Here is a 21,358-nt window from a genome sequence, read left to right as displayed (position 1 = left end):
TATTCTTTGCAAAATAAAACTTTACCACATTCACTAAACTCCAGGGCAAATTCTCTTGAAAAGTGAACAGCCTATTTGCCTTTAGTAAATGAACCCCCTATACTGTATGTTGTGCATTCATTAAATTAGCAAGGTGAGAATTAGAGATAGATCTTAATAAAGTGATTTCCTTTTTGCAATCAAAGGGGAGGGGAAGGTCGTGTTAAAAAGGAAACAGCTTGTTGATTATCTGTTTTCACTTCCTTACAGATATATTTCCCTGCAGCTGTGTGTTCAGAGTGGAAGTTCCTTGGTGGTCAGACACAGTACCAGAATGAGCAACTGGGTGGTTAACGAAGGACTCTCCATCATTGTTATTGTGAGTAAGAAAATCTATACATATACTCTAGCACCTGTAAATGCAATAGCTAGTGCTACAAATTTTAACACAAAACATACATTTACTAGCTCAATATAATGCAAGGCAGGTCTAACAGTATATTATTAATTTATATACTTTAAACTTCCATAATATAACAAAATAGCTGCCGCTAACTGATAAGGAAAGCCATACTGCTGAAAGTTATTTTTGTATGCAATAATACAAAACTAGGTATACCAAGGTATTCAATACATCTAGATTTTGCTAGATTGGAAAAGATGCAATTCACTAAAAACTGTATACACTAAAAACTATATGCAAAATGTTTAATTTAAATTCTCACTGCATTATAGTGTTTATTATAAAGCCTCATATTCATATTGTGTACAAGATGCATTTTATTGAATTTTGAAATGTATCAAACATTAAAGCATTTAGACAATGCAAGGCTGGGCAACATTGAAAAATGGTTTGCATAAAACATTATACTGTCAGTACATATATCATCACAATGAAGGCAATGTTTCTTTGTCTGTTTTGTTGTTGTCGATGAGAGATTTTGACAGTGGGGTGAGATGTGGGTTATAAGCATTGCATACTTTTTAAACAACCAGCCCTGTATAAAATTTAAAATTTGAAGGGACAAATCACAATAGAAATGATGCGCAATTTAGCAATAATTAAGCATATTAAAGAAAAATTGCATAGCGATTCACAAATGGATCTTAAAAACTTTTCTTTACCCTTAGAAATTCACAAATGATTGTACTTCTTGATCACGTGTACTGTTAAGTGTACTGTATAAGATAGGCTGCATTCACACCTAAGCGACAGCCGCGTACGCGTGTAGCGGCAGATTTGCTGCGATTACAAATGTTTCTTTTTTCTTTTCTAAAGTATTCCCATTGCTGTCTATGGGAAAACGCGCCTGTCGCGTGAAAAAAAGGGTCCGGGACTTTTTTTCAGGCGACAGGCGTTGCGCGTCTATGAGATGTGAACCATCTCCATAGACGGCAATGGGAATTCTCCCCTCTAGCGACAGAAGCGTCCCGCGTCGGGCGTTTTGTCGCTTAGGTGTGAATGCAGCCTTACTGTTCTATATATTTGTTGCTAATGATAGTTTTGTGTGCAATTTATATAGGATGACCTTTATGAGGATTTTATTGAGTCAGACTTATGCAGTTAACTTCAACTGGGATTTACTGGGAAAGTTATGGGCTCTAAACACCTGTCCAAAAAAATAAATAATAATTTTTGTTCCTGTACATGCCCAATAATAAAGATTGTTAATCTTGCACATTTCTTTTACACATTCCTCAGCATGCATTCATGCTTTATATTGTATTCAGCATTTACATTCACATTACTTTTCAATGGAGCTGGTATTAAAATTATTTATAAACATTTTTTTTATTAAAGGAACTTTAAAAACTTAAAATATTGTTAATAATAATAAATCATATATTGTACATCAATGGCATAAACAAGACAAGTGTCTAATTGATTGTAATATTATCTTTCAGCTGGCATGGCTTGGACTGAATGCATACCTATTTTGGAATTTTTACCTTGTCTATGATGAAGGTCCACGATATATCTATTCTAGAGAGATTTATGGGGTAAGTACGTGTGCTGCCATTTTACTTACTGTCTTTTTGAAAACTGATCACCAACTCTAATTAAAGGTCTTAATGTAAGGTTCCATTATCAGTATTGAAATACAGAAACCAGCTTATAGTACAGTACTGATTTTTAAATGTTATATAACCTGTACATACATTGATTTGTTTAATTTTTATAAACTATGGGCCGGATTCAGATACATTGCAGTATCTGTCGGCGCGGCGTAACGTATCTTATATACGGTACGCCGCGGTAACTTAGGGCGCAACTTCCGTATGCAGAAAGAACTTGCGCCCTTAGTTACGTAAGCCCGCCTAATTCAAATGGGGATGATGTTTGACGTATTTTCCGAACGGCGCATGCGCCGTTCGTGAAAAAATCCCTGTGCGCATGCTCGAAATTACGCCGCAAGTCGTCATTGATTTAGACGTGAACGGAACTTATGTACAGCCCTATTCGCGAACGACTTACGCAAACGACGTAAAATTTTAAAAACTCGATGCGGGAACGACGTCCATACTTAACATTAGCTATGCCCCATATAGCAGGGGTAACTTTACGCCGGAAAAAGCCTAACGTAAACGACGTAAAAAAATGCGCCGGCCGGATGTACATTTCTGAATCGGCGTATCTAGCTCATTTGCATATTCCTTGCGCAAATATACGGAAGCGCCACCTAGCGGCCAGCGTAAATATGCAGCCTAATAGCTAGATTCAGGTAGCCGGGTGCATCTTTGAGGTGGCGTAGCGTATCGTATTTACGCTACGCTGCCGTAAGTTAGAGAGGCAAGTGCTGTATTCACAAAGCACTTGCCTCCTAAGTTACGGCGGCGTAGCGTAAATGGGGCCGGCGTAAGCGCGCCTAATTCAAATGAGGATGAGGGGGGCGTGTTTTATGTAAATGATTGTAAATGATTGGTGACCCGACGTGAGCATGCGCCGCCCGTTTACATATCCCAGTGTGCATTGCTCCAAAGTACGCCGCAAGGACGTATTGGTTTTGACGTGAACGTAAATTACGTCCAGCCCCATTCACGGACGACTTACGCAAACTACGTAAAAATTTCAAATTTTGGCGCGGGAACGACGGCTATACTTAACATTGACTAGGCCAGCTATTTGTTCGACTAACTTTACGCCGGAAAAAGCCGTACGTAAACGACGTAAAAAAAATGCGCCGGGCGCACGTACGTTTCTGAATCGTCGTATCTAGTCATTTGCATATTCTACGCCAAACTCAATGGAAGCGCCACCTAGCGGCCAGCGTAAATAATGCGTACACACGATAGGTTAGACTGATGAAAACTAGACATGTGCAATTCGTTAATTACGAATTTTCGTATTTACAAATTTTTTATTTATGAATTTTCGTATTTCCGAAAATTCGAATTTACGAATTTTCGGATTTCCGTTTTTTTTTAATTTCCGAATTTTCGTATTTACAATTTTTTTGGAATTTCGGAAATTTGGAAATACGAAACATTTTAGAATTTTAATTTAAATAAATTTAAAAAATCGGAAATTTCGGAAAAATTCGAAATTGGAAAAGTGAAAAATTCTAAAATTAGAATTTTTCGATTTTCGAATTTTTCAAATTTCGATTTTCGAATTTTTCAATTTTCGAAATTTCAAATGCATACCTATTTTGGAATTTTTACCTTGTCTATGATGAAGGTCCACGATATATCTATTCTAGAGAGATTTATGGGGTAAGTACGTGTGCTGTCATTTCACTTACTGTCTTTTTGAAAACTGATCACCAACTCTAATTAAAGGTCTTAATGTAAGGTTCCATTATCAGTATAAATACAGAAACCAGCTTATAGTACAGTACTGATTTTTAAATGTTATATAACCTGTACATACATTGATTTGTTTAATTTTTATAAACTATGGGCCGGATTCAGATACATTGCAGTATCTGTCAGCGCGGCGTAACGTATCTCATATACGGTACGTCGCGGTAACTTAGGGCGCAAGTTCCGTATGCAGAAAGAACTTGCGTCCTTAGTTACGGCGGCGTAACGTATGTGTGTCGGCGTAAGCCCGCCTAATTCAAATGGGGATGATGTTTGACGTATTTTCCGAACGGCGCATGCGCCGTTCGTGAAAAAATCCCTGTGCGCATGCTCGAAATTACGCCGCAAGTCGTCATTGATTTAGACGTGAACGGAACTTATGCACAGCCCTATTCGCGAACGACTTACGCAAACGACGTAAAATTTTAAAAACTCGACGCGGGAACGACGTCCATACTTAACATTAGCTATGCCTCATATAGCAGGGGTAACTTTACGCCGGAAAAAGCCTAACGTAAACGACGTAAAAAAATGCGCCGGCCGGATGTACATTTCTGAATCGGCGTATCTAGCTCATCTAAAATTAGAATTTTTCGATTTTCGAATTTTTCAAATTTCGATTTTCGAATTTTTCAATTTTCGAAATTTCGATTTTCGAATTTTTCAATTTTCGAAATTTCGATTTTTGAGTTTTTCAATTTTCGAATTTTCGTATTTCCGAATTTCGAAAATTCGAAATGGAAAAATTCGAAAATTCGAAATTCGAAAATTTAAAAATTCGAAATTTGAAGAAAATTGAAAAATGCGAAATTTGAAAAATAATTCAATTTTTGAATTTCGAATTTTTCAATTTTCGAAATTTCGAATTTTCGAAATTCGGAAATACGAAAATTCGAAATTGAAAAATTCGAAATCGAAATTTCGAAAATTGAAAAATTCGAAAATCGAAATTTCGAAAATTGAAAAATTCGAAAATCGAAATTTCAAATATTGGAAAATTCGAAAATCGAAAAATTCGAATTTTATAATTTTTCACTTTTCCAATTTCGAATTTTTCAGAATTTTTCAATTTTTCAATTTTCCGAATTTCGAAAATTGAAAAATTCGAATTTAAAAAAAAATCGAAAATTTAAAAAAATGTTTAAATTTTCGAATTTTCGTATTTCCGAATTTTCGTATTTACGAATTTCGAAAATTCGAAAATAGAAAAATTCGAAAATTGAAAAATGTCAAATTGGAAAAGTGAAAAATTCGAAAATTCTAAAAAAGGAACAATTTTTCAATTTTCGAAATTTCGAATTGAAAAAGTGAAAAATTCGAAAATTCGAAAATTGAAAAATTCGAAATTTGAATTTTTTTTTTCAATTTTCGAATTTTTCAATTTCCGAATTTTCGTATTTTGAAATTTCGAAAATTGAAAAATTCAAAATTCGTAAATTTCCGAAACTTTTTTTTTTGTTTCATTCGTTTTTTTCGTTTCATTCGTTTTTCCGTTTTTTGCTTTTTCGGAAATCCGAAAATTTCCCGAATTTACAAATTTCCGAAAAAAGCAAAAAAACGAAAAAAAAAGTTTTTTTCGAAATTTACGAATTTCTGAAAAAATATAAAAAACTAATGAAACAAAAACGGGAAAAACTAATTTTTCGAATTTCCAGAATTTACGAAAAAATGAAAATAACATAAAGAAAAAAAACGATTTTTTTTTTGGCAGTACACATGTCTAATGAAAACGGTCTGATGGACTGTTTTCATCAGACCAAACCGATCGTGTGTGGGCCCCATCGGTTATTTATCCATCGGTTAAAAAAATAGGAACTTGTTTCAAAATTATCTGATGGATAAAAAAACTATAGAAATAAACGATCGTTTGTAGGTACGTCCATCGGTTAAAAATCCACGCATGCTCACAATCAAGTCGACGCATGCTTGGAAGCATTGAACTTCATTTTTTTCAGCACGTCATCGTGTTTTACGTCACCGCGTTCTGACACGATCGGTTTTTTAACTGATGGTGTGTAGGCACGACTGATCATCAGTCAGCTTCATCGGATAACTGATGGAAAAATCCATCAGACCATTTTCATCAGACTAACCTATCGTGTGTACAGGGCATCAGACTGGGTTTGCAAAACCTCCTATAGCCACAGTAGTTCCTGTCAGATGGTTGGCTTCTGGTGACTCTTTCAATATAAATTTTATTAAAGACTTTTGCCATCATATTGAGTTTATACTTGTATACTAACTTACATTTTTTTTATCATCCTGTGCTGCAGTCAGCCCTAGCCTGGGCCAGAGCCCCAGCAGCGTGCCTGAACTTTAACTGCCTGCTCATCTTACTGCCAGTATGTCGAAACCTTCTTTCCTTTCTCCGTGGATCAAGTGCGGTAAGAATATTGTTAAACTGAACTTAACCAAGTTAGGGAAAGAAATTGCTCCAGTTCCCAAATAGCTAGTATTACATATCCAATCCCATTCCATTGCTCTTGATCAGCTTATTTGATTTTAATAATAGAGAATTTGTTAATTTGGGGCTCTGTTTGAAGCAAATGAATGCAAAGACATAACACTTTTCATGAGACTTTTACACAGCTTTAAAACAGTGATAGGGTAAAAAGGTTTTTGCTCTGGGTGATGTTTTCTTATTAACAGACTTGTAAGTTTCATTGGTGACATTCTCATAGCTGATACAGTATCCTAGTTACCTAATGTTCAGTGAAGACAGGTTCAATTGGTTCCCTTTTATTTTTCTTGTTCAATAATTTTTACTTATGTATAAAAAAACAGCAAATAATGTACATAAGAGTGTACCAAAAGCTGCGAAGACCGCTTACATCAAGATAGATGAGGTAAAAACCCGTTTATTCAAAGAATAGAGATTGAAGACCTTTGGGAGTGGGTAAAACATCAGGCAGTAGAAAGTTGTTGGGTAAGGCCTCTAGGACTACTGATGAGTAGAGTTGAGCGGACACCTGGATGTTCGGGTTCGGGTCCGAACCCGAACTTTAAAAAAAAGTTTGGGTTCGGGAACCCGAACCCCGAACCCCATTGTAGTCAATGGGACTCGGACTTTTAGAAAAAAAAAATGCCCCCGCAAATTCAATAACCAGACCCTTTAGGTCTGGTATGGATATTAAGGGGAACCCCGCCATCAATTTAAAAAAAAAATGACGTGCGGTTCCCCCTAAATATCCATAACCAGATCCGAGCACGTTTACCTGGCCGGCCGCAGAAAAGAGGGGGGGGGCAGAGTGCGGCCCCCCCCCTCTCCTGAACCGCACCAGGCCACATGCCTTTAACATTGGGAAGGTGCTTTGGGGTGCCCCCCAAAGCACCTTGTCCCCATGTTGATGGGGACAAGGGTCTCATCCCCACAACCCTTGCCCGGTGGTTGTGGGGGTCTGCGGGCGGGAGGCTTATCAGAATCTGGAAGACCCCTTTAACAAAGGGGACCCCCAGATCCTGACCCCCCCCCTGTGTGAAATGGTAATGGGGTACACTGTACCCCTACCATTTCACGAAGGAAGTGTAAATTCTTGTAAAAAAAAAAACACACACCGTAGAATAAAGTCCTTTTTTAATAAAAAAAAAAACTCCAGCGGTGATAATCCACTCGTTCCCGGCTTCCTGCTCCAACGTTGTCCTGATCCAGCGACAGGTGCGGGTGATCTCCAGCGATGAGAAGATCCATCCATCCAGAGCGCAGCATCGCCGACCTCCACTCACCGCTGGACACGCTGAAGCTGTGACATTACTTATATAGGGGAGGCAGGGCCACCCGTCACGTGACCCCGCACCCTCTGACGTACCCTCTGCTACGTCACTGGGTAAGCCCAGTCTTCCCTCTTCCTGGGCTTCCCCAGTGACGTAGCAGAGGGTGCGTCAGAGTGTGAGGGGGGTCAGGATCTGGGGGTCCCCTTTGTTAAAGGGGTCTTCCAGATTCTGATAAGCCTCCCGCCCGCATACCCCCACAACCACCGGGCAAGGGTTGTGGGGATGAAGGGTCTGGTTATGGATATTTAGGGGGAACCGCACATCATTTTTTTTTTAAATTGACGGCGGGGTTCCCCTTAATATCCATACAGACCTTAAGGGTCTGGTTATTGAATTTGCGGGGACCTCCGTGCATTTTTTCCCGACCTCTGGACCCGGACCCAAACTTTTTCCAATTATTCGGGTTCGGGTCCGGGTTCGGGAAAAACCCAAAGTCCGTACCGAACCCGAACTTTACAGTCCGGGTTCGCTCAACTCTACTGATGAGGTGATGTTGGTATGTCAAACCACCTCATATGTATAAAGAGGCTACAGCGTGAGGAAGCAGATGAGAGAAGAGGGGCTGCTAAAGAGTCGAAAGGAGTAAGAGGGGTGGAAGAAACTGCAAAGAAGGGGGCAGGTGGAAAGTGGTGGAAATCGGGGTGGAGAGGGTCAGCCGGGTGGGGATCCAGGCATCGTTATGGTCATTGTTTTTATGTGGAGCATGTTTTCATAGGTCTAATAGCCTGCAATCAAAGCCTCTTGGGAAAAATGTCATGATCCAGGGGTCCCAGACTTTCCGGAATTTAGATATTGTGTTCTGCAGTTGAGCCGTCAGCTTGTCCAATGCATTCTGTTTTTAACCTCTGAAATGGGGACGTGTGATAGCCAAGCTTGTGCTAATGATTGCCAGGTTTGGCTGCTATAAGAATGTTGGTTATGAGAATAAACTGAGAGAAGTTGTGCGGTTCAGAAAGGCCTCAGGGGGGTCTAGTGTGGGGGTTGGCCGAAAGAGAGCACCAAGGACTTGGTGCACTTGCTGCCAAAAGTTTTGAGCGATCAGACAGGCTTTATTTGTTTTTATTAGATAGTCTTTTTTAGATATACCTATAGAGTATGGGGGCAGCATTTTTAATCCCCCTGTTTCAATATAGAATGAAAACAATGGATTTTTTGGTACTGATTGGTAGACGGAAATCATGGAATCTAGACTGCCTAGACTTGTAGCTGGGAAACAGAAGATTTTTTACTCATGAGAAGAAAAAGGTTCTCCTTCATTCAAGATAAGAGAATGATTTGATAATGTTGACATTCACATTATTGGTTCTCAAAAAGTTTGAATTATATTGAGGCATTCACTTTGATTTAAAGAGGATTGTCTTTCAAGTTTAACATGAACTTGAAATAAATAATGCATTTCTGCTTTATTATAGGTATTGCCAGGTATTACCAAAAAGTCATAGTATTGTGTCAAAAGATCAATAGGTTTTGTGCCACTTATGATTAGAAGAGAGAGTCTGGCAGATATTGTCACAATGACAAAACCCTGCCACTGGGAAAACTGTACCCAATATATGGTCTCAGGTCAAACCAGCAGCAGCATTACAATATTTTTTCAAAACAGATTCAGTTCATTGGAACTATTGGCTCAATAAATATATATTTTCTTCAAAACCTTGAATGTTAAAACATTTAAAAGTCTGGCAAATGATTGCCTTCAGAAAGCGTGCAATGGTTGTTGGCATGCAGAATGGACTTGGACACAATTGTCAACAATGGCATCTTTTGTATATTTATCTTCCAGGGATTTGGGTCTAGTGCTTTTCTTATAGGGTACCCTTTATCCTTAAAAAAAGCAATGATGTAAAAAGTACACCAGATTTTAATTTCCTTTGGTCAATCAGCTAACATATGTTTGTTTTTTTGTTGGTTGGTAGCTTTCTTTGATCCGTTGCATTATCTTTTTCATTTATTGTCCCGTGTTGGTGTCTTGTTATATACATGTTCTTTCTGGTAGAAAGACTGCAGTTAATTATTGGGCTCAGAAGAAATTATCTCTTTGCTTCATGGTTTATGAAGTGATTTTCTGTACCTGCAGTGTTGTGGGAGAAGTATACGAAGACAGCTGGATAGGAACCTCACTTTTCACAAAATGGTGGCATGGATGATTGCCTTGCATACAGGTTGGTAACATTCGATTCTTCTAGTAATGCTGTGTTTAAGAGTTTTTTCTCTGTTACCTGTTTAATGCAATCAAAACCTGCAGATTTTTCATAATTTAGATAAAGCAGTTCCCTCCTACAGTATACAAGTTAACTAAGCCTATATTGATAGAGTGCACATTTTACATGCCAATTAGCAGATGAGCAGCATAAACATACTATACTGAAACAAAAAGTTAAAAAACAATAACAAAATATAAAGAGGAACAGACTCAATGGACCACTTTCTATGCCATAACTGTGTTTCTAAGTATCGTGGGCCAGATCCACGAAGCAGTTACGCTGGCGTATCTACGCGTATCTACGCCACGTAACTGCTAGGTTGCTCCGGCGTATCTTTGTTTTGTATCCACAAAACAAGATATGCCTGAAGCTGGGCTAGATCCGACTGGCGTACGTCTTAGTACGCCGTCGGATCTAAGGTGCATATTTACGCTGGCCGCTAGGTGGCGCTTCCATCGATTTCCACATCGAGTATGCAAATTAGCTAGATACGTGAATCCACAAACGTACGTCCGGCCGGCGCATTTTTTTACGTCGTTTCCGTAAGGCTTTTTTCGGCGTAACGTTACCCCTGCTATATGAGGCGCAGCCAAAGTTAAGTATGGACGTCGGGCCAGCGTCTAATTTTCCGTTGTGTACGTCGTTTGCGTAAAACGTTCGCGAATAGGGCTTTGCGTAGAATGACGTTCACGTCGAAAGCATTGGCTCGTTGCGGGTTAATTTGGAGCATGCGCACTGGGATACCCCCACGGACGGCGCATGCGCCGTTCAGAAAAAACGTCATTTACATCGGGTCAAGACGTATTAACGTAAAACACGCCCCCATCTCATCCATTTGAATTGCGCACCCTTACGCCGACACAGTTACACTACGCCGCCGTAACTTACAGCGCAAATTCTTTCAGGATACGGAAAATACACTGTAAGTTACGGAGGCGTAGTGTATCTGAGATACACTACGCCGGACGTAAAGAAGCGCCGGGCTACGTGGATCTGGCCCCTTGTCTGTGTTTAAATTCTAAACCTACCATCACCTCCTATTATTATTAACTACTTGCCGACCGCCCACCGTCCTTTTACGGCGGCAAGTCCGCTCCCCTGCGCGCGAGCCCGTAGTATAACGTTGGCCCTCGCACAGGCTCGGTACAGAGCGGGGATCGGGAGCTGTGTGTGTACACACACAGCTCCCGGTCCTGTCAGGGGGGGAAATGCTGATCCTCTGTTCATACAATGTATGAACAGAAGATCAGTCATTTCCCCTAGTGAGGCCACCCCCCCTACAGTTAGAACACACCCAGGGACATACTTAACCCCTTCCCCGCCCCCTAGTGTTAACCCCTTCACTGCCAGTGGCATTTTTATAGTAATCTAATGCATTTTTATAGCACTGATCGCTATAAAAATGCCAATGGTCCCAAAAATGTGTCAAAAGTGTCCGAAATGTCGCAGTACCGAAAAAAAAACGCTGATCGCTGCCATTACTAGTAAAAAAAAAATATTAATAAAAATCCAATAAATATACCCCCTATTTTGTAAACGCTATAACTTTTGCGCAAACCAATCAATAAACACTTATTGCGATTTTTTTTCATGAAAAATATGTAGAAGAATACGTATCGGCCTAAACTGAGGAAAATATTTTTTTATATATATTTTTGGGGGATATTTATTATAGCAAAAAGTAAAAAATATTCATTTTTTTCCAAAATTGTCGCTCTATTTTTGTTTATAGCGCAAAAACTAAAAACCGCAGAGGTGATCAAATACCACCAAAGGAAAGCTCTATTTGTGGGGAAAAAAGGACGTCAATTTTGTTTGGAAGTTACGTTGCACGACCGCGCAATTGTCAGTTAAAGCGACGCAGTGCCGAATCGCAAAAAGTGCTCTGGTCTTTGGGCAGTAATATGGTCTGGGGGTTAAGTGGTTAAGGAATACAATCAGAATGGTATCTCTTATACACCAAGCAGTTCACGTTAAGAAATAAACACACACATGATACAAAAAAATTAAAAAAGGAACAGTAATTGAAAACTATAGTTTCAGGACTTTAGTATGGTTTAGAAGTAGAATGATATAATTAGAAATTCCCCTTTTAAAGAGGAACTTTAGTCTTTCATAATATTTTTTAACTATATATATGCAAACAAGATAATTTTCAGGAAAATAATATCACGATTGTGTATTTCCAGTATTTCCAGAGAGCTCTTTTTTTTGAGGCATGGTTTACATCAGCTGATACTTCTTATGAACGACAATCCTAAAAAAGTTTGAGTGTCTTTTATCAATCAAAGTAGCTCTAAACCACACCTTCATGCTCATTTAATTATTGGACCTCAGGTGTGCAAACTCCAAGTAGCTGTTGTTGAAGTAATTAGTCTATGAGTTCACTTACTTTTTTCTCCAGCACTGCGAATGTTTAATGGGTATGTTCAATAAAGAAACAACAAATTATAATTTTTTGTGTGCTATCAGCTTAAGCACATTGGGGCCAGATTCAGGTACCTGCGCCGCGGCGTAACGTATCCCGTTTATGTTACACCGCCGCAAGTTTTCAGCGTAAGTGCTTGATTCACAAAGCACTTGCCTGTAAACTTACGGCGGTGTACCGTAAAGGCGTCCGGCGCAAGCCCGCCTAATTCAAATGGGGCGTGTACCATTTAAATTAGGCGCGCTCCCGCGCCGGACGTACTGCGCATGCTCCGTTTTGAAATTCCCGCCGTGCTTTGCGCAAAGTGACGTCATTTTTTTGAACGGCGACATGCGTAACGTACTTTCGTATTCCTGGACGTCTTACGCAAAAAATGTTTTTTTTTAAATCTGACGCGGGAATGACGGCCATACTTTAACATAGGCTGTCTAAAGTTAAGCCATGTAAAAGCAGGCTTAACTTTGCGACGGAAAAAAATGACTAGCGACGACCTAACGAACGTGAAAACCTTTGTGGATCGCCGTAAAAGCTCATTTGCATACCCGACGCAGGAAAACGACGCGAACTCCACCCAGCGGCGGCCGAAGTATTGCAGCCTAAGATCCGAAGGCGTATGAAGCCACAAGCCTGTCGGATCTTAGCCAAAAGCCGTCGTATCTTGTTAGTGAATCACAAATTAAGATACGACGCGGCAAATTTGAAAATACGCCGGAGTATCAGTAGATACTCTGGCGTATCTCTTCTGTGAATCTGGCCCATTGTGTTTGTCTATTGTTGTGACTTAGGTGAGGGTTGGATCAAAATTTTGGGCAAATTACTACAGAAAGCCAGTTAATTCCAAAGGGTTCACATGCTTATTATTGCCACTGTACACACACATATATATACTGTATATATTACACACATATATATGTTTACTCTGTTTATTACAGTGAACCAATAAGAAAATGTATGTTTTCATATATTGGCTGTTCTTCAATATACTTTTGGAGTATTAGAGTATTTGTTCCCCATCGGGTCCACCTGCAGCTATGAACGATGACTGACTGTCAATGGAGCTGCAGTCGCTACCACTGCCGGTTGACCTCAAGTGACAATTGTATTGATGCGTTGCTTAGCTTTTTTTAATATTGTATTAAACAGCTTGAGAAGCGGGTCATTTTGAAGATAAACAAGACTGTTATGCATTACTAAAACATTACATGTTACTTTACTGCTGCTTTAAAAACTTCTGAGGGTTTTATCATAATTGCTGTAATAAATATTAGGACCGATCTCACTCCCCCTTTGCTGCCATATTTTTGAAATATAGAAAAATTGGATTTTCTTTGGTGGCAGGAGGGCACAGGACACTTTTTAGGCTGAGCGCCTTCTTTTCACACAGCTCTTCAAACCTATAAATCACTGAGCAGACATCATGAGATCCATGCCAATAGTGAAGATACATTTCAATTTGTGCAATGTAGTGAGTCATGCTGATAGCAGCAGTGCACTTTGCTAGGATTAGATTATTAAGCATTTAATTCTGTGATCAAACCTTGCTTGCTTCAGGAAAATCTAAATGCTAGATAGAATAGCCCGTTAATCAACCATTTTAAAGTGGTTGTAAACCTTAGAAATTTAATATAAACAAAGCATATCCCTTTATAGTGTGTACTTGTCTAAATTAAGAGCACTAAGTCTCATTTCTGTCAAGTTTTCCTGACACCAAGAGGAAAATGGTGGCAGGGGAGGGACCTCCAGCTTATTGAAAGTCATAGCTCTGTTCCTATGTGCTGTTTTGAGGGGGGTTTGTCCCTTCCCTCCAATCAGCTCTCAAAGCTTTTTTCTGAACTCCCAGACAAGCTTTAAAATTCAGCAATTCAAATGGCTGTAGAGAAGAAATGGCTGCAGATAGACATGTACAACTTGTGTAGGAGCATTCGTTTCATCTCTTTTTATCCCCTGAGGCCAGTCACTTCACTGGGTTTATGTAAAGGTTTACAACCACTTTAGGTTTTCCCACAATAGAAAATGTCCAGGAAATTCAAGTTTTTTTAAACTTTATTGATGAAACAAAGACAACACACTTGACTTTTCTTTTTGCCATGTTATTTCACATCAAGCATAATACAGTGCTCTGCTGATAATTCCAATCTATAACCAAAAAGAATACATGCATATATACTGTATAAGTAAAGTGAGCACTACTTAGTCATATAGTAGTTGATGTGCAGTAATACATACAGGAATTCAGTACCCAGAATAGAATGAGAATGATAGCAGAGCCAGACCCTGGTGAAAAGAGATAGGAGTATGAATAACATCATCAATAACCAACATTTTTAGGTTAAGAACCCCCTTTCTTAAGAGCCCCATGCCAGGTACTGAATTCCTGTATGTATTTCTGAACATCAGCTGCTTTTTGACTACATGGCACTCATTTTACTTACAGTATATACATGCATGCATACTTTTCGGTTATAGATTGGAATTAATAGTGGAGAAATACCTTTGCAAGATGGGTGCCTTCAGAGGTTGAAAAACACGTGTAACCATCATGGTGACTGCCTTGTTTTTTTTTTAACATGCTAGCCCAAATGCAGCTATTAAGACCTAAAAGAATTTATAGACCATTCTGCGTGTGTACTCAGGTTACTCGTGGTATTATATGTAAACATTAACACAAAAAAGGTTATTTACTATATTGATACGATAAGTCCTGTGGCAGCAGACAATCCACCCGATGCCACCCCCTTGGTCGGTCGGGTCACAGGCACCCCCCCTGGTCGGTTGGTCAGTCACCAGCCCGCACTTACACCATCTAGATCACGGGCAGCGCTTCCTCTGGGCGGTGGACGACGGCTCCACCCTGTGTCTTCTCCTCCTCGGCTTCGGTGGCTTCCCCTCCATCTCCTCCGTCCTCCGCCTCCTCGGTGGCCAATAGGATCGCTACTCCTCTCAGCCAATCGGGTGACAGGTCTCAGGACCCGCTTTCTGATTGGCCTGGAGGAGAATCAGGAAGACAATAGCGAATATTAATTCGCTATTGTCACAAAACTCTGTGGGCTCAGTGTCAAACCCACCCTTTTTAAGCCAATTAGAGCATCAGGCTCTAATCACGTGCTTCTAAAAAAAAAAAAAAACATTGGAATCCATGCATTCGGCGTAAGTAGATTAGGGGTCGGGCACATGGAATAGGGGGGCAGTGCCTCTGCATCCTGTATGGAGGGGCTGTCACTGGATAAATCTTTACCGGGAAAAAACCCTGAAATTTGTATATGACTGAGCTATAACATTTAAGTTCAAGGAGCTGTTTTATTTTTCTTTCTTGCTTTTCCTATCAGAGTTCTACTGTAGATCTAGAACTTGCTCATAATAACTATTATTAGTGATTTGGTGCTGCAGAGGTTAATAAAGTGGCTGGATCAGGATTAGGCATGAGCTTCGAGTTTGAGTCGAACATCGGCTGTTCGACTCAAATGGTCGAACATTATGGGCCGTTCGTGCCAAATTCGAGTGGCGCATCACGGCCCATAATTTACTGCGGCATTGCAGTGCATTGCTGGCTGATGATTGGCCAAGCATGCACTATGACCTGCATGCTTTGGCCAATCACAGGGTGGAAAAAACAGAGAGCCATAATTGGCCAAAGCCAGGTTGGCTTTGGCCAATTATGTCTCAGGGGGTTTAGTACACGCCCCACACTATATAAGTCTGACTGCGTGGCGGCCTTGTGTAGTGCGTTGCGACGGTGGTTAAAGACAGACAGAGAGAGAGAGAGAGAGACAGTGTAATTTAATTTAAGTTAGATAGAGCAGGCAGGCGAGTCAGTTAGCTTCAGTTACAGTGTGTAGAGGAATAATATGCATCCCAGGTGTTGTATATGTATTTATACACTGTATTCAGTTTAGCTAGATCCGTTCCTGTTATTCTCTTCCTAATATACTGACAGGCAGGCAGGTGATTGTGCTAGCTGCAGTATTTTCACTTAGTGTACTGTGTCCTTTGCACAGTGTGCACCTAAAGCTTAACTGAATACAATTGCTGGTGTTCTGATATAAATACAGGCAGGGACCTGCAGTATTTTGATTTTGTGCCCTTTGCACAGGACCAGACATTACATTAAAGCCGCAAGCAGTTTTAAATAACTTTTTTACCTATAGAAATTTAATTTTGTGCAGGGACAGTTCTAAACACGGGAAACACGTGCCACGTCACAGTCATACTATAGACACCCAGCAGGTACGACATTTAAAGGAATATTGCACCTTCTTTTTTCACTTCAAGCAAAAATCACTGCTCCCCAAAAAATTGCAGTTTTTAAAACTTTTTTTTGCATTGATACATGTCCCATGGGGCAGGACCCGGGTCCCCAGACACTTTTTAGGACAATAAATTGCATATTAGCCTTTAAAATTAGCACTTTTGATTTTGAACGTTCGAGTCCCATAGACTTTAATGGGGTTCTAAAGTTCGCGCAAAGTTTCGGTCCGTTCGCAGGTTCTGGTGCGAACCGAACCGGGGGGTGTTCGGCTCATCCCTAATCAGGATCAATGCAAAGACAAAAACATCAATAGAAAAGGTAATAGCACATTTTCACATTTCTACCTAATTAAAATCTAGAAAATAATAATAATAATTTGATATGTCTGTAAAACTGCTACCAAATTAAAATCCTATCTGTTCTGAAAAAACAGATATATAATATGTTAGGGTAGTTTACAAAATGTAGATATAAGACATCAGGGATGTAACTAGATTGTCATCTGTATCCCTATTGAAGTGAGAAAAGGTTATAAATACAATTTATTGCTAACTGTGTCTTCCTTTTCTAGTGACAACAACTATAAATCTGACAGAAATTTTACCTTTTTTTTTACCAAAAACAAAGAAAAGTATTTTGCTGGAGTTTGGCTTTATTATTTTAGCAAATAATAATTGTTACTGTTATATACTATGCAATTACTTAGGTTTTTGTTTCCTGTCTCAGCTATACACACTGTGGCCCATTTGTTTAATGTGGAAAGACTGGTGGACGCCAGGGTGGAAGCGAATGGCACAATTGTAGCTGCTCTTACCGACCTTGGGGACAGGAATAATGAATCCTACCTTAACTTTGTCCGATCAAGAGTACCAGTAAGTAAGAAAACATCTCTGGACCTGTTGCATGGTGGCTGATTGAACTTTTTATTGCTTAAAGGAAAACATTTCGCTTAAAGGAAAACTAGGGTTTTCTGGGAACTGTCATATTATAGTAATCTGCTGGCCAAATCAGCTGCGGTTGGGGAATTTCCTGCAGTGTAACTGCAGGTAACAAAGGGAGTGAGACGGCATCATCATTGACTTAATATGGCTACATGGCTATATTTGGCTACTGGCATCATCACTAGCTATGAACTTTTAAAATGAATTCCTCCTCAATGATAATAGATATGATAATGCTTATAAATAAATGAGGACTGTTTTAAAGTACATTTACTGCTTGTTTAGAATATACAAATACTTCAGTGTGCATGTTCTGGGGATGGGTCAACTAAATAAGGAATTATAATGAATATACCAACATCTAGTATCTGGTAAAACAATCCAATTTCATGTATCATTTGATGTTAGAGAATAAAAGTGGAATTCTGTTTGGTTGTTAAAGTCCAGACCCTCTAATCAGTATTATGGTTTTAAAAGCACACATTTAGGGCCATATCCACGTACCTCTGCGCCGGGCGCAGCGTATCTAAGATACACTACGCCGCCGTAACTTTTTTTTTTTCGAATCCTCAAAAAATTTGCGCCGTAAGCTACGGCGGCGTAGTGTATCTTTTGCAGCGTAAGGGCGCGGGATTCAAATGGATGTAATGGGGGCGTGTTTTATGTAAATACGTCGTGACCCGACGTAAACAACGTTTTTTTTTAACTGCGCATGTGTCGTCCGTGGGGGTATCCCAGTGCGCATGCTCGAAATGAAACCGGAACCAGCCAATGCTTATGACGGTGACGTCATTCTACGCAAATTCCTTTTTGCGAACGATTTACGCAAATGTCGTAAAAAATTCAAAATTGGACGCGGGAACGACGGCCATACTTAACATTGAGTACGCCTCATAATAGCAGCTATAACTATACGCCGGAAAAAGCCGAACGCAAACGACGTAAAAACAATGCGCCGGCCGGACGTACGTTCGTGGATCGCCGTAACTAGCTAATTTGCATACTCGACGCGGAATTCGACGGAAACGACACCTAGCGGCCGCCGAAAAATTGCAGCTTAGATCCGACGGCGTACTAAGACGTACGCCTGTCGGATCTAGCCGAGATGCCGTCGTATCTTGTTTTGAGGATAAAAAACAACGATACGACGCGCAAAATTTGAAATTACGCGGCGTATCAAGAGATACGCCGGCGTAATACCTTTGTGGATCTGCCCCTTAATGTGCAAGTATTATTATATTCGAATGTGTGGTGTTTGTAAATCTGGCAGCTAAAGAATAGAATGTTCTAAACAAAATCTTACTTTTTTACAGAATCCAATAGGAGGATTAAATGTGGCATTTACCTTTCTTGCTGGCCTCACTGGAGTAATAATTACATTGGCTCTTATTCTAATAATTACTTCTTCTACAAAAACCATTCGCAGGTCATATTTTGAAGTGTTTTGGTATACACATCATCTCTTTGTCATTTTCTTCATTGGTCTTGTTATACATGGAGTTGGGTGAGCATTGAATTTATATCTATACTAAACAACATTGCACAAGAGTCTTGTCCAATATGAAATAGCCAGTAAAGTAACCAATAATTTGTGTATATTTAAAGGGGTTGTAAAGGTAAAAAAATGTTTTCCTAAATAGCTTCCTTTACCTTAGTGCAGTCCTCCTTCACTTACCTCATCCTTCCATTTTGCTTTTAAATTTCCTTATTTCTTCTGAGAAATCCTCACTTCCTGTTCTTCTGTCTGTAACTCCACACAGTAATGCAAGGTTTCTCCCTGGTGTGAAATGTCATGCTCGCCCCCTCCCTTTAGGGGGGGAGGGGGCGAGCAGGAGAGTCAGGACGCTCTCTACGTTGCAGATAGAGAAAGAAGCTGTGTGTTAGTGGGCGTCCTGACTCTCCTGCTCGCCCCATCCCCCCTCAAGGGAGGGGGCGAGCACGACACTCCACACCAGGGAGAAAGCCTTGCATTACTGTGTGGAGTTACAGACAGAAGAACAGGAAGTGAGGATTTTTTTAGAAGAAATAAGGACATTTAAAAGCAAAATGGAAGGATGAGGTAAGTGAAGGAGGACTGCACTAAGGTAAAGGAAGCTATTTAGGGAATTTTTTTTTTTACCTTTACAACCCCTTTAACTCTGAGTGGAAAAATACCTGTAACAATTGTCAATAGAACCAGTATGCCTTCTGGAAGAAGGAGAAAATGACACAGGGATCTCAAGAATACAGTTTGAGTGTCGGTTTTGAGGCGAGAAATGTGTTTTTTCATCTTTCTCCAGTTTTATAATTTATGGATCCGGTTCTGAGGCCAGAGACCTCAAAGTACTTTGGGCGAGAAGAAATATCCAATCCAGTGTGCAGGGCTTGCCAGAGACCAGAAGGGTGTGTGGACAAGTATTCACAGACCTTATAATCTAGGACCTGACAATAGCCTGGTGCTCCACCCAAGAGACAGAAGGTCAGGGGGACTCCAACCTTTTCCAGGAGTCAATGAGACTGCACAGGACCAGCTAAAGCATGCATATCTGCAAAGGGCTGGCGAAGTCAGTGACAAGGCAGCAAGGAGCTGAAAGATTAAAGTGACATAAAAAACATTTTTTATTAAAATAACAAACATGGTATACTTACCTGCTATGCAAAATGGTTTTGCAGAGAGCAGCCCTGATCCTATTTTCCTGGGACCCTCCCCTTCAGTGGGTGCTCCCATGTATCCATGGGGGCACCTGTGCATGCTTTCTTCCAAGCCCTGCTGCTGTGTCCATTGACACAGACAGCGGGTCTCAGTCCTGCCCCCGCTCCTGTGTCACAGTATTTAATTAACAGCAGTGGGAGACAATGGCTCTCACTGCTTTCAATCTGCCTAATGAGGAGGGAGTCAGTGCCTGGAGCAGCTGCTGTCGTGCACATTGCTTTATCAAATCCGGCTCAGGTAAGAAAAAGGGGGGTCTGGGGGGGAGCTGCAGCACAGAAGGTTTTTCACCTTAATGCATACAATGCATTAAGGTGATAGACCATAAGGATTTAGAACCACTTTAAGCTATGAGAGAGCTTGAGTCCAAGGAGCTGTGTGCTTTGTTTTTGGGGATCAGACCTAAGGCCTAGGCTTGACGGCTGAAGCAGCCGGTTGGCAAGAAAAGCCATGAGGCTGAAGTATTTTGTTTTGTGATTTACGGTGATAATGAAAACCTCTGCATTGGCAACTGATTTATTTGTGAACTTTTTTGTTCTTTTTAATAAAAGTAGGCCAGCAAGCCCTTATTAAGACTGAAGTCACAGGGAAGCACTACCACTAAGCTAATAATTCCCAAATGTCACTCTCTACAGTATATATACCTGTATATATATATTTTTTTTGTGTTCGATTAACCACTTAAGCTCCGGACCAATACGCTGTCTAAAGACCAGAGGTGTTTTTACAATTTGGCAATGCGCTGCTTTAACTGGTAATTGCGCGGTCATGCAATGTTGTACCGAAACGAAACTTGCGTCCTTTTCTTCCCACAAATAGAGCTTTATTTTGATGGTATTTGATCGCCTCTGCGATTTTTATTTTTTGCGATATAAACGCAAAAAGACCGTAAATTTTGAAAAAAAATGATTTTTCTTATAACAAAAAGTAAAAAAAATCGAATAAACTAAATTTTAGTCAAACATTTAGGCCAAAATGTATTCAGCCACATGTCTTTAGTAAAAAAAATCGCAATAAGCGTATATTTATTGGTTTTCGCAAAAGTTATAGCGTCTACAAACTAGGGTACATTTTCTGGAATTTACACAGCTTTTATTTTATGACTGCCTATCTCATTTCTTGAGGTGCTAAAATGGCAAGGCAGTACAAAACCCCCCCAAATGACCCCATTTTGGAAAGTAGACACCCCAAGGAAACTGCTGAGAGGCATGTTGAGTCCATTGAATATTTAATTTTTTTGTCCCAAGTGATTGAATAATGACGAAAAAAAAAAAAAAATAAAATGTTTACAAAAAG

The 21,358-nt window shown here is 40.0% G+C and overlaps 1 protein-coding gene across 1 annotated transcript in view; it reads left to right on the top strand.

The window, feature by feature from the left end:
• The first annotated feature begins 236 nt into the window (after positions 1–236).
• LOC120926504 (cytochrome b-245 heavy chain) overlaps positions 237–21,358 on the top strand; it is a 69,862-nt gene continuing 48,740 nt past the window's right edge. Inside the window, exons 1-6 of the mRNA XM_040336483.1 lie at positions 237–358; positions 1,885–1,980; positions 6,057–6,167; positions 9,632–9,716; positions 17,159–17,304; positions 18,687–18,877. Of these exons, the coding sequence (XP_040192417.1) occupies positions 314–358; positions 1,885–1,980; positions 6,057–6,167; positions 9,632–9,716; positions 17,159–17,304; positions 18,687–18,877 (674 nt within the window). The 5' untranslated portion in view covers positions 237–313. The remainder of the gene's footprint in view (positions 359–1,884; positions 1,981–6,056; positions 6,168–9,631; positions 9,717–17,158; positions 17,305–18,686; positions 18,878–21,358) is intronic.

This window comes from Rana temporaria, chromosome 2, assembly GCF_905171775.1.
Source record: "Rana temporaria chromosome 2, aRanTem1.1, whole genome shotgun sequence".
Classification (NCBI taxonomy): domain Eukaryota; kingdom Metazoa; phylum Chordata; class Amphibia; order Anura; family Ranidae; genus Rana; species Rana temporaria.
This window is presented reverse-complemented; position numbering and strand designations above follow the sequence as displayed.